General features: G+C 45.0%; 1 protein-coding gene across 1 annotated transcript in view; it reads left to right on the top strand.

The window, feature by feature from the left end:
- LOC127043284 (cystathionine beta-synthase-like) overlaps positions 1–13,660 on the top strand; it is a 57,333-nt gene that overhangs the window by 35,041 nt on the left and 8,632 nt on the right. Inside the window, exons 5-12 of the mRNA XM_050937268.1 lie at positions 144–223; positions 1,469–1,600; positions 3,472–3,541; positions 4,867–4,958; positions 5,509–5,634; positions 7,145–7,229; positions 10,847–10,952; positions 11,691–11,762. Coding sequence (XP_050793225.1) covers positions 144–223; positions 1,469–1,600; positions 3,472–3,541; positions 4,867–4,958; positions 5,509–5,634; positions 7,145–7,229; positions 10,847–10,952; positions 11,691–11,762 — 763 coding nt within the window. The remainder of the gene's footprint in view (positions 1–143; positions 224–1,468; positions 1,601–3,471; positions 3,542–4,866; positions 4,959–5,508; positions 5,635–7,144; positions 7,230–10,846; positions 10,953–11,690; positions 11,763–13,660) is intronic.

The following is a 13,660-nucleotide window of genomic DNA, read 5'->3' as shown; positions in this document are numbered from 1 at the left end:
GGTACATTGCTGTTTAGCTTTTAAGTGCAAATCCATGAGCTACATTTACCAGATTAGCACAGGATGTGCAGGAGACTGTGACTGTCAGTTGACCTTGCCAAATGCTGTCATTGAATAATTCCCTTTCCTCCCCCGCTGCCTAGGAATCGGGCTGGCCCTGGTTGCTGCAGTGAAAGGCTATCGCTGCATCATTGTGTTGCCAGAGAAAATGAGCATTGAGAAGGTCAGAGTCCTTTATGGTATTACACTGAAATCCTGGGAATGGGGAAAGTTCTCTTTCTTGAGAACTAGTGAACTCTTTCCTATATAGGGTAACAATCCTAGTTACAAGTAATGGCATATTTCAGTAGTTATTCAAAAGAGTTCGTTGGACAATGAAGCAGACAATGATAATCTGACTGATTATCTGGTGTCAGCTATGCAGCTGGTGCAGTATATTAGCCAAATATGGTACATTTTTGCACAGAGATGATGCAATTGTATGCCTCTGGGTGTGCGTGATGGTTAGAGCAAAGGAAAGGTATGCAGAGCTCCTTGGTTCTGTTTTCAGTTCTGCTGCCAATTTCTTGTGTGACTTTTGGCAAGTCACTTGACCTCTCCGTCCATTTCCCTCTGTGTAAACTGAAGATGTTTATACTAACTTCATAGGAGTATTAACCAGATTTCTCAAGAAACCCCATCAAGATGGCAGAAATTTCACATGATCTTGTAAGATTTCCTCCGTTTGGGGCAAAAATCTCACAATAACAGTTTGCAAGACTTTGGCACCTTTGAATTCAGACCTGAATCCCAACCTCAAACCTCAACCCTAACCTCAACCTCATCTGGATCAAACACCACCTCCTCAGCCCAACTGTAATAATCCACCCAACAAATGATCAGAAACCAAAGAGCTCTAATACCTAGCACTCTTGTTCTCACCACTAGACAACAGTGTCTCTCTGTTGATAAATACTCATTCTCAGGTACTCCATTCCTGTGCTTATGGCCAGTTTGCTCTACCTGTATTCTGGGACTTTCCTGGGGCTGCCCAGCCCATGGTGTACATTAGAGCAGCCTTGGGAGTGCTCTAACATGTGCTTTGCTTCATATGTCCCTTGGAAACTAGCAACTAGTAGTAGTGCAGTGGATTCTGGTCATGCCCCCCAGCTACTCCTTCACTGTAGAGGCTAGGAGCATGGCCAGGCTAGAATCCTTATGCCATGCTGGGAAGGCCGTCTGTATTTAGGAGCATTTTCAGGTGGCATTTCTAACCAGTTTAAAGGTCCATTATGCTGCCAGAATGATGTAAAAGAGCATTAGTGAGTGTGACTGAGAATCAGACATTGTATCTGTAAGCCATTCTAAATGTTAAATGTCTTATGAATGCAAAGCCCAGTCTGGCTTTTGACACTAACATGAATATACAGGTTCAGATTACTGGCAGTACAGGAGATCAGCTTTATTGTGTCTGCTTTATGATTTACAGGTTGATATACTAAGGGCTCTTGGTTGTGAGATTGTTAGGACTCCAGCCACCAAGTTTGATTCCCCTGAGTCTAATGTTTCTGTTGCTCGGAGGCTGAGATATGAAATCCCGAACTCCCACATTCTGGATCAGGTAAATTCAATTACTTTTTGGGTTCTCTCTTTAAATCTGGATTGTACAGGATTGCCTAGGTCTGCTCATCTCTTTCATTCTCCTACACATCTGTAAGATGCTCAGTACCATTGTGGCACTTCTTGCCATTGCATTTCTTCTCCCAGACACCGATGCTCATTTTTATGGCACATGTGACTTGACTTTTCTTCCTTGAAGCATTGGGCTGCAGAAACAAAATAAGAGGCATATTCAGAGACTGTGGAACCTGTGACAAAGTTTTGGGGGTTTGAGCACTTTTTGATCCTGTTCTATTTGGAGAATGTTTTACTACCAGTTTAAAGTAAATTTTTATGCTTGAGAAAGGTTCCTGACTGGCAGCACTGGAAAAAAATATGTTGTGTATATAAATAGGCTCATAGTGAAGGTCAAACGAACCGCTTGTAGTAACCCATGCTACAGAATGGACAGTGGTAATCTGAGCCCCACACATTGACGCATATATACAAAGATCACCTTCTCAGGGATGGTATGTTCTGCCACAGGGCTCACTGCAGGGAGGGAGAGATTAGTTTAGTCTTCTTGCCTAGATAATCATTGACCTCTACAGATTCTGTGAATGAGCTTCCTAGAGGCAGCAGCATGGGCTTGTCGAGGACTGAGCTTGGGGCTGGAAGTTAGGCACTTCTGAGTTCTGCTCCTGGGTTCCTGATGACTCACTGTGCTGAAAAATTAGAAGATTTTTTTATCAGAGGGGTAGCCGTGTTAGTCTGGATCTGTAAAAGCAGCAAAGAATCCTGTGGCACCTTATAGACTAACAGACATTTTGGAGCATGAGCTTTCGTGGGTGAATACCCACTTCATCGGATGCAAGATTTTTTTAAACAACAAATACATGCAGGGGTGGTTATGTGCTTTTTGGGTACGTTCTGGTCACATTTGCAGTTTTTTCTCTGAAACCACGTGGATTCAAAACTCACTTTTAAAAAAAAAAATGAAAGCTGAGTTTCTCAGGAAATTGCTGGCCTCCAGGAGCTGGAGCTTTAAGAAAAGCACCAAACAGCATAAGAATTTGCACCACTGAACTAGAAAACACCCATGCCAGCAACCCTGCACCAACTGCAGGGCTCAGAGTTCTGGGAGCTCCTTCAATCCCCCCACCCCCTAGCCCTGCAGGCTGGGAGGAAGCTAGGAGTGCTTGTCATCTGGAAGCACAAGACGGGGTGGCCAGCAGCATACTCTGTCCCAGAAGGAATATGTCTAAGCAGGGCACAGTGGTCATGCCCCTTCACCTCCATGAACACCCGACAGTGGCAAGGGATCAGCACTGAGGGGAGGCACAAACAACATTTGTTCGATAGTGTCACAGCACTCCTATGAGCATAATTTCCTCTTCATGCCCACTTCTGGTCTCCAGCAGCGTGTTGCCTCCAGAATTCCCTTGCTCAGACCCTACACCCCACTCCCATACCCTCAGGCAGCTCCCCCTCTTGCCAGTCTTCATCAGGCTCTGTCTGTTTTGTTTTCAGTCATGAAGGAATGTGCCATCCAACAGCATTGCCAATACCTGGTTTTCTATCAGCCTGTGTCTTCCATGGGGGCACTGGGTTGGGTTTAGGGGCGTAGCTGGGGACAACAATCCTGTCCTTCTGTTTAGCTCCTCACTGGAAAACTTACCACACACTGCAGTACTTCCCTAAAGCCCAAGACACCTAGTTACTAGACTACTAGGACTCTCTCCTTGGGCCTGCTTGGATTTTGGTGCCGTGTTGCACAGGACAAGGAGGGGGCTTTTTATGCCTTGAGTAAAACACCTCTGTAGCTGGTCTTAGTTCAGTGTCTGACCCACCCTGTTAACCATAACATACACTGTTCTCTGTTATAATAAACAGTACAGAAATCCAGGCAACCCAATGGCTCATTATGACACCACTGCTGAGGAGATCCTGGAGCAGTGTGAAGGTACTGTTTGTTCTATCTCGGCCGTGGATTGCACATGCCATATCTTTCTGAGGGAGAGTTCTGTTACTTTATGGACTTATTTATTTAAAATGTATAGAAAAGCAAAAAAGGGACCTGGCACCTGTGACATAACTTTAAATAAACCCTGAGTGCAGCAATTTGAGATGACCCACCTCCCCCTTGAACAATCCACCACCCTTGTAATTACAATTCCCCTCCATTTTCAAAAGCCTGGGGAAAGAGTTGAGACTTGCAACACAGTTGGGCTCATTTGGACCCTGGGAGGAAGCGAATTGCAAAGTAGTGGGTCCCTCATAGAGAACGGCTAACCAGCAGTCTCCTCTCTCTTGTACCCAATGGGGCTTCGGCTCAGCTGCCTCTGCTGCTCTCAGCTGTGACAGTATGGCCTGGGGAATGCATGGACATGACAAAGTGCTGGATGACACAGTGGAGGTGGCCATCTATCTGCAGTTGTGGCATCAATGTAATGGATTAGTTAAGAGGACTAAATGGCTCAAGGGGCCTCCTTGGGAATATCTATATGAGTAATTGGAACACTGTAGCTGATCCAGCAAAGTCATTAGTAAATTAAAATGGATCAAAACTTTGTGAGCACTGCAGAGACTAATCCAGCTTCATTTGGTGGCTGGAATAGGCAATAAAAGAATTTCAGTCCTTGTCTACATGGGCAAAAATGGAACCCATCCCCAGTGGCAGAAAGAGTGAAAGGTGTAGTGAAAACAGAGTTCAGGTGCTTTAACAAGGTCAGTTGACAACGGTGGCAAGAAAGCCTGAGCCCTACCTATACTATAACATGCACCATCGCTAGCCCTGGCAGCAGCCAGTAACGAATTATGTCTTATTTTGCCAGTGTAGTTACAGCCTAAAACTCTCAGGGCCTGAGTCTATTCTCACCTCCACCACTTTTACATCAGTGTAAATACAATGACTTCAGTTGAGCTGTTCCTGGTTTATACTGATGTCAGAACAGAATTAGGCTCTCTCTTAGCTGGATGCTAAGGCCAGCCAAACCAATGCGTGCTATCACTAATGTATCTGCAGCATTTCAACACAGTGTAGTCCAAAAGGATGGAGTTACCAAGCTAGCAATCTATCAAAGTACAATGGGGTGAAGCTTATTGGCGCATCACAGCACTACAATGCTTCTGCTCACTGGCATGAATTCTGTCCAGTTTTCGACATGCACAGGTTTTCTGTGCACCAGAACACGTGTAAAATACCTACTGATGTGACATGCCAGAATAAACCAATTGTGGAGAACATTTCCGTCCTCTCTAAATGCTTCTCACCTCTTTTAACTACAGGCAAGGTCCACATGGTTGTGGGTGGAGCTGGGACGGGAGGTACCATCACTGGCATTGGCAGAAAGCTGAAGGAGAAGTGCCCGGAATGCAAAGTAGGTAGAAAGATTGACCTGCGCATTGAGCATTAGTGGCTACCTGGTGTTTTCCTGCCCTTTTCTTTGACTAGAGAAATGCCCTTGATGTCACCTCTGGGACAATGCCATTGGCTGTCTGCTCGGTCACCTGTAGCTGGGTTGGGCCTTATTATTAAAGCATCTGTTTTCCACTTTTTCTGAACCAGGAAGTGTACAGATGCAGCTCACTTTTAATAGTAACAATTTTCAGTTACTCTCAACGTGAGCTGGATTCAGACTAGTGACTTACAGGTAAAAGGATCCACAGCCCCATCACTAATCCTTGAGACTTTCATTTCCCCATGCTTCTAAGATTAAATTGTAAAGCTGATGAGAAGGAAACCTTCTGGGCAAAAAGGTCCTGTCGGTCCATGCCAATGGACAGGAATGTTCATGCATACCTTGGGAAGGAAAACGTGTTGCAGCCAAATATGGTTATATGAACACCGGTAATTTTTTCATTGGAGATGTTTCTGCTTCATTTTCCCTAGGTTCTTAGTGTGACTAACAAGTGATTCTTCCCTTTCAGATTGTTGGTGTAGATCCCGAAGGCTCCATTGTCGCTCTCCCCAGTGAGCTGAACACGGCAGAGGACGCAACCATGGAAGTAGAAGGGATTGGACATGACTTTATCCCAACTGTCCTTGACAGATCAGTATGTAGCATTGTGACAAGCAATGAGGAAGCGGGGGGATGGGTGGTTAGGGCCCAGCCATGAAGTTTGGCTCTCGGACCAAACTGTCCCCACGTTCAGAAATGTTCAGATCCAGAGTCCAGTTCTGGCCCATCACTAATTGTTGAAAGTTAGCTGAATTAGTTACCAACACAAAAGAAGCTATCAGTGGTGGCTTAGATCCTGCCAAACCCCTGGCATGTTTCTCCATATGTCTGACCTACATGAGCTGCAGGGAGAGGCCAAATTTAAGAGACAACCAGAAATATGCTGCAACACTGCACTCCATCATTCTGTCTTTCTTTACAAACTTTCAGGCAGTTCTTTTAGCCTTGTTAATAATAGGTCCCAGTGCTTTTCATTATTATTGTTATTTACTGTATGAATTCTAGTAGAGCCTGAAGGCCCTGACCAGGAACAGGACCCGACAGTGCTAGATCCCATGTACACAGAGGTTAGTTCTAGACATATCACGCCCTAGCTGTAGTGTAGCTAGCTCAGCAGCGTGGGCTGTGGTACTGGCTGTCTGCTGGAGTAATTACCAAGGGTTCTGGGTGGGCTTGGACAGCCAGCACTGAAGCTCGTGCTGCTGCAGCTTCCCTGCTACTGGTGCCTGAGTTAGTTAGATTAAAGTTATTGTGGGTATGTCTTCACAAGCTGCACTCACAGCTGTGATTGCAGTGTAGACGCACCTATGGAAGAGTCAGAGACCTTGCCCTGAAGAGCTTACAATCTAAAAGACACAGCAGGCAAACAGAGAGACAGTTATAAACAAACAAAAATTGCCAGAAATGCACCACAACATCGTCTCACTTTCTCCTTCACACAGCAACTCCCTTGCCCACCAGTCTGACCCATACCCCATTGCCAGTCAGAGTTCTTCACAGCCCTAGCTTAGCCTCCCTCCCCACTCCCCACCTCCACAGGAAAACCCTCAGCCAGGTTCTCGGAGTCGCACACAAAACCAGAACCTCGGGTGTGAGCCCCTTCACATTTTAGATCTGGTTGAATAACAGCACTTGAATTTGAGCCCATTCCTAGGGTTTTGGCCTGAAGTCTCTGCCAGAGCACTTTGCAAGCCATCAGCACCACTGAATCTCTCCCTGAATCTTAACCCTGGTTCAGCAAAACCCTGAACCCTAGCTTGACCCCAGCTGGGATCTGAACACCACTTCCTCAGCCCACCGCTACTCAAAACATATTAGACACTAACACTTTTACTTCTGCAGTGTTGGCAGGAGCATATGAGGAATGAATGAATGAATTAATTAATTAAAATTCACTCCAGTGGAAGCTGAGGATGAAGCCTACACGTGCTTTGCCATTTGTGTCCATTTTTAAGTGTAGCAGAAAGTGATTTGACGCCGATGGAAGCTGCAGGTGCTCAGCACCTCTGAAAACTCGGCCTCCTGTACACAGCAGAATGCACCGGAGGCATGAAGCCCAAAATAACATGTCTAGGACCCTAAAATCTTTCTCTTCTTCCTTTCAGGTGGTGGATCTGTGGGGCAAGTCCAATGACACGGACTCCTTTCTCATGGCTCGCAGGCTGATTAGAGAGGAAGGATTATTGTGTGGTAAGTTACTGAAGAATGTTATATCTGTTCATAAATATTTTCCATTTTAATTTCATCTTTTAATCGTTTTAGACTAGAAAGCTCTTCAGGGTAGGCAGTGTCTGTGGTTTTGTGTCTTATACAGTTCCTAGCACATTCTCTGTGCTATACTGATGGGACCAGATCCTGAGCTGGTGTGAATTGATTTCATGGAGCTACAATGATTTATAGCAGCCCTGGATCTGACTCAAGCTAAATAATTGTAATCTCATCTCATGTTCACACTTCTGCATAAGGAGAACTTCTGGGGCTACCTTTTTTCAGGTGCAGTGTCACATGAGATGAGTGGAAAGATTAGTGGTATTCAGAACAGGGCAAACGGACGAAAACTGCAGCTCCACTACGTCAGCCATAGGAGGTTATATTTGCTGTCTTTGAGCTGTTGCCATATGATACTGGAAGGTGCAAGGATTGAAGCAGAAAGTTTTGAGATGTCCTGTTAAAGTAAAGCGTTCTTACAGCTCCCAGTACCTGGTGCAAGGAGAAATACTTTGTAAGAGAAACCGAACAGCTTTTCAAAATGAACAGTTGTCTTTCTTGTAACTATGCTAGTTCTGGTGAAACCCAACTGACAGTACCAATTCAGGACAAATTGCTTAAAGCAGGGCAGTCACAGCCCAAGGCTGGGGTTCCTTTGCACACCAAGGCAAACCAAACGAGTCAAACAGAGAAGACTTGGATTTTGCCCCACTGGCTAACCACAAGTCACACAAGCAATTCCCTAGACACTCCAGTTTCCCCGTATCACCACCAGTGCCACTCATTATGAGGACAAATGGTTATGAAAACCAATGCCCCAGTAAAAGAAAAAAGGTTCTCTCGATCCCAAAGGACCAAGCCCCAGACCCAGGTCAATATGCAAATCAGATCTTACCCACAAATCACGCTATTGCCAATCCTTTAGAATCTAAAATCTAAAGGTTTATTCATAAAAGGAAAACGATATAGATGAGAGCTAGAATTGGTTACTGTATGTAATTGATTCCATTTAATGGCAAAGGTCTTGGTTCAGGCTTGTAGCAGTGATGGAATAAACTGAAAATTCAAATCAAGTCCCTGGAGTACATCCACAGCTGGGATGGGTCTTTCAGTCCTTGGTTCAAAGCTTCTGTGTAGTAAAGTTCCTCCAGAGGTATGAAACAGGATTGAAGACAAGATGGAGGAGCTGCAGCAGCTTTTTATAGTCTCTTGTCATGTGGCCTCTCTTTGTTTCAAAGACAAGCATTTGGGCACATGGCAAAAACAAATCTCAGAGTTCTGTCCATAGGCATGTCCCATGCATACCTTGCTGAGTTACAAGGTGTATCTGCCTTCTCTCAATGGGTCAACTGTATAGCTAATGGTCCTTAATGGGCCATCAAGCAGGCTAGACAGAGCTGACACCAACTTGTCTGGGGTGTCACCCCGTAGCACAGCATAAGTTTGAAATACAGATAGTATAAAGCTAGTACTTATAATTTTAAATACAAAAATGGTACATGCATACAGATATTATAATCATAACCAGCCAACCATAATCTTGTCTTATTTCAAAGTAGCAGTCGTGTTAGTCTGTATCTGCAAAAAGAACAGGAGTACTTGTGGCACCTTAGAGACTAACAAATTTATTTGAGCACAAGCTTTCGTAGGCTACAGCCCACTTCATCAAATGCATAGAATGGAACATATAGTAAGAAATATATATACATACATAGAACATGAAAAGGTGGAAGTAACCATACCAACTGTAAGAGGCTAATTAATTAAGATGAGGTATTATCAGCAGGAGAAAAAAACTTTTGTAGTGATAATCAAGATGGCTCATTTTAGACAGTTGACAAGAAGGTGTGAGGATACTTAACACAGGGAAATAGATTCAATGTGTGTAACACTTTATTTGATCCCCTTTATACAAGATTTGGTGCCACTACAGGACTTTGGTTGCAACCATGATCTATACGGTCAATAACGTCACACTTGTGCAAATGCTGTTTACAGATGGACATCAGTGCCACTCCACAAAGCATTGGTGCAACTCAGCTGGCTGCACTCTCAGCCCTGGACCAGATGCTCACGGGTTCAAATCCAATATCAGCCAGTACATAGGCTCATGCTGATAGCTAAATAAGTAGTGAGAAACCACAACTTCCATTGAAGTCAAGGGAGCTCTAGGTGCTCAGCACCATTGAAAAATCAGGCCTCGTTTATTTAGATGCCTTCGTTTGGATTTAGGTGCCTAATTTTAGGCACCTAAGTCTGAAAATGTTACCTTGGTATATATGTAACACAAATATATAAGAAGCACATTTTTAAAGGTATTTTGGCTCCTGACTCCCATTGATGCCAGTGGGTGTTAGGCACATAAGTACCTTTAAAAATTGGCCTTAAGTGTCTTCTAACACTCAAGGTTATCTCAAGAGATATGTTTCCACATTTCAAAGGACAGCATCTGCAAGTCTAAAGAAAATTGCCATATAAATTATAAAATAACAACCTATGACTAAACTTAACTCCTAGTGTCTGAGTTTTCAGATGATAGACAATGAAATAAGCATTTTTTCTACATTTGCTAGAGTACTGCTAGTTTACAAAACTAAACTACTGCAACTTACACTTACAAAATATCACTTTCACTCAGAACCGTTACATTCATACTGTAATTCCTTTTGCGGTCAATGGTGTCACACCAAGACCAAATTTGGCTCAGAAATCCAAAGTGCACATGGACTGAGGACTATGATGACCCTTAGTCTTTTCTATGCTGAAATATTGGCAGGTGAGAAGCCAAGGACCTTTTTTTCAGTTACATGTAGGAAAATAATAACACACAGATGCACATGCACGCGCACACACATTCACTGCCCCAAACGCCATCACTGGCTGGTATCCCATGTGTAATTGCAATTTTAATTTTCTTTCCTTTCGACCATTTATTTAAAGTGCACTAAGCACTTGTAAAATGTGTTAGCTCAGCAGCTCTGGCCAGTGAAATGTTCTCTGTGCCAATAAAACAGGGACAGCACGGGCAAATTGCTCCCAGCCCCTCGCCCCTCACCTGAAAGGGCCATCTCAAAGACTGGTAGGGAATTTGGTCTCTCTGGCTAGACCCTCAAAGATGTGAAATCAATGAAAGTTAGATGCCTACACACCTTTGAGGAACTGGGGCCATGCCCTTTCAATCCTTGTCCTCCCTGCAGACACTGCTCACAGAGCGATGATGGTGCCATTTGCGATAGGACCACAAATGGGACTAGAATCACCACTCCCATAATCCTTCAACAGCCCTCGCCTGCACATTCTCCTTTGGTCACAACCTGATCTCTGTTGGGGTTAGGGGCTTACAAGATTATAGGCCCAATTCTCCTGTCCCGTACACCAGTGTCACTGCACTGGCTTTATTGGAGTTATGCCTGATACACACTGGTGCCGGTGAGAGGAGGATCATGCCCTAAGGGTTCAGTGTCCCATTACCGAACCCTGACCCAACTGTCCCCTGCCTGTCACTCCAGGGCATCACCGGAGGCCACTCTGTGATGATATGTTATTGGCTCATGTACTGTTAGCTCTTGGGTGTGTCTATTTTCTTGTTCATTCATCAGGTGGCAGCTCCGGCAGTGCAATGTCCATTGCTGTGAAGGCTGCCAGGACTCTGACGGAGGGTCAGCGCTGTGTTGTCATCTTGCCCGACTCTGTCAGGAACTACATGTAAGATTCCTCTTCAGTAGTGCTTCTGACCTATTTCTTTCACCGAGGTGACAGCGTTGCAGAGTTCAGCCACATCAATGGAAATGACATTCACGGACCAAATGAGCAACGTGGCCATACAAAAGCTTTGCTGTCACATGGACAGTTATTGTCTGTGACAGAGGGGAAAATTACCTCAGTCAGTCAGTCAGAGGAGGAAACACTATGGACCCACTTCACTACTCTGTTTTGCCAGTATAACACCACTGAAAGCAGGCACATGTAAATCAACAGAGTTACACCAGCATAAAACTGGAGTGCTGAATGAGACCATAAATAAGGAGTCAATTTACCTTTCTCATGGGGGGGGGCCTTTGCAGTCCTCATATGGACATTAACATAAGAGTGCTAAACATTATGATGTAATGGTAAGAGCAAAGGGCTGGGAGTCGGAACGCTTAGATTTTATTTCACTCATCACTGACATACTCTATTATGCTCCAGGAAAAATCACTTAGGCTGAAATTTTCATACTTGGGTGCTTAAACTAAACTTAGGCACCTAAATAACTGGTGTAATTTCACATGCTCCTCCCATTCACCTCAAAAGGGGCCAACATCAGCTGATTGATCAAATTATGAGAGCCATGGTGAAACACTAAAGCCTAATGCATTTAAATCCCTCCCTCCCCTCCTCCCCACCAATTTCTTGCTGAGTGCATTACAAACTTCTTCCTTGTTCTTTGCTGATGATTTCTAGGTCCAAGTTCTTGAATGATAGGTGGATGGGCCAGAATGGATTTCTAAAAAATGTCCAGGAACACAAGCCTTGGTAAGGTTCTACTCCCTTCTACATTAACTGCCCTCATTGATTGGGAAATAATCACTCTGTATTTGGAAACGATCATCTATTTTTAATTTTCTTTGAATAATTCAGTCCCTTTGAAAAGTTAATCTAGTCCGGGGGTTTTCAGACTTCATTGCACCACATCCCTCTTCTGACAACAAAATTGCTACATGACCCCAAGAGGGAGGACTGCAGCCTGAGCCTGTCCTGCCACCCTGGACAGGGGGAGATGGAGGCAAAGCCAAAGCCCCACTGCCCCAAGGATGGGGGGAAGCCCAAGACCAGCCTGTAATCTGAGCCCCACTGCCCAAGGCTGAAGACCTCAGGCTTCGGCCCCAGACAGTGGGTCTTGGGCTTTGGCTTTGGCCTCTGGCCCCAGCAAGTCTAAGCCAGCCACAGTGACCCCATTAAAATTGGGTCGTGACCCACAGTTTGAGAACCGCGGATTAGTCCAATCCATTCCAACAAGATTAAAGTGTGACTCTCTTTCAAATGTTGGTTTCCCTGTTTATTGGTCTAGTCCATAAAGGAGGAGGATATTTTCTGCAGAAATTAATTCTTTCATACAGACCAAGTGCTTGTGTCTGTCTGCAGTGAAGAACAATTTGGAATGAATTTGTAGGTCAGTGTCAAATGTCCTCCCCAACAAGGCTGCTCTCAGCAGATCTGTGGTGACAATTGTCATAGATGATAGAGATGAAGGGCCCTTTTAAATATCTCCATTTTCTATTCAGGCAGGAAATATAAAATTTCCATTTTAGATTAATGGATTCTAAGGGCACAAGGCATCGTTATGATAATGTAGTCTGACCTCCTGCAAACCCAGGCCATAGAATTTCGCCAAGTGATTCTTGCAGTGGAGGGAATTTAGTCTTCTCTACTACATAAGTGAATACTTTTGAGCCCAGTGACTCATGGTGGTACTACAGCATAGTTTTTAGAAAGACAGTTAATCTCAGTTTAAAACATCCTTTGGGATGTTGCTCCAAAGGTTAATTAACCTCATTGTTGAAAAAGAGTTGTATCTTATTTCCAGTCATGGGTGGTGAGTATCATAGGCTGGGGGAGGCTGAGCCTCCCCAAACAACCAGGCATGGCCCCGCCTATGCTCTGCCCCCAGTCCACCTCCTGCTTCTGGGCTCTGCGGCTCTTCCCCTGTGCCATGGCCCAGGCTTCGGCTGGGGCCGCACTGCCTGTCCTCCTGGGGCTATGGGAACAGCGGGGTGGGCCTCCAGGACTGAGGCACTATCCTGAGGCAGGGGCCAGTGGCTGCAGGTGGGGGGCTCTGGGTTCCAGGGGTGTGTGGAAGGGGTGGGGCCTAGGGTGGAAGGGGCGGGGCTGGGGGCGAGCCTTCCCAAGCCAGCGATTCATGCGCCGCCTATGTTTCCAATTTGAGTTTTTTCAATTTTGGCTTACAGCTATCAGATCTTGCTTTGCCTTTGTCTGCTAGCTTGAAGGGCCCTTTAACGTCAGATGACTTCCTACTTGCAGTTTTCCTTCCATTCAGAGGGAACAAGAATCTTCCAGAAGCCATATCTGCTGCGCTGTAGGACTCTCTTTTTGTGCTGGGGTTACATGCTCCAGGCCTTAAGAAACCAGGGTACAAATGAACGAAGTGAAGTCAAGTGAGAATATGCCCATTCTTACAGATAAGCACTTGCTTAAGGGCTTTGGTGAATCAGGGACAGTGTGCTCAGCACTGCAGGCTCAAGCCCTGAGTCAGGAGTGACACTTGCCTGAGTACACAGCTGAGCTCAAGTGTGGTAACCTCAGTCTAAATCTGCCTATACTGTACTGTAGTCTGTATCTGAGAGAGCTCTGTCTAAAGAAGACAAGGAGCAGCTCAGACTCAGCCCCCCACATGCCTCATGCTTGTGAATAAC

This window comes from Gopherus flavomarginatus, chromosome 1 (assembly GCF_025201925.1).
Source record: "Gopherus flavomarginatus isolate rGopFla2 chromosome 1, rGopFla2.mat.asm, whole genome shotgun sequence".
Classification (NCBI taxonomy): Eukaryota; Metazoa; Chordata; order Testudines; family Testudinidae; genus Gopherus; species Gopherus flavomarginatus.
This window is presented reverse-complemented; position numbering and strand designations above follow the sequence as displayed.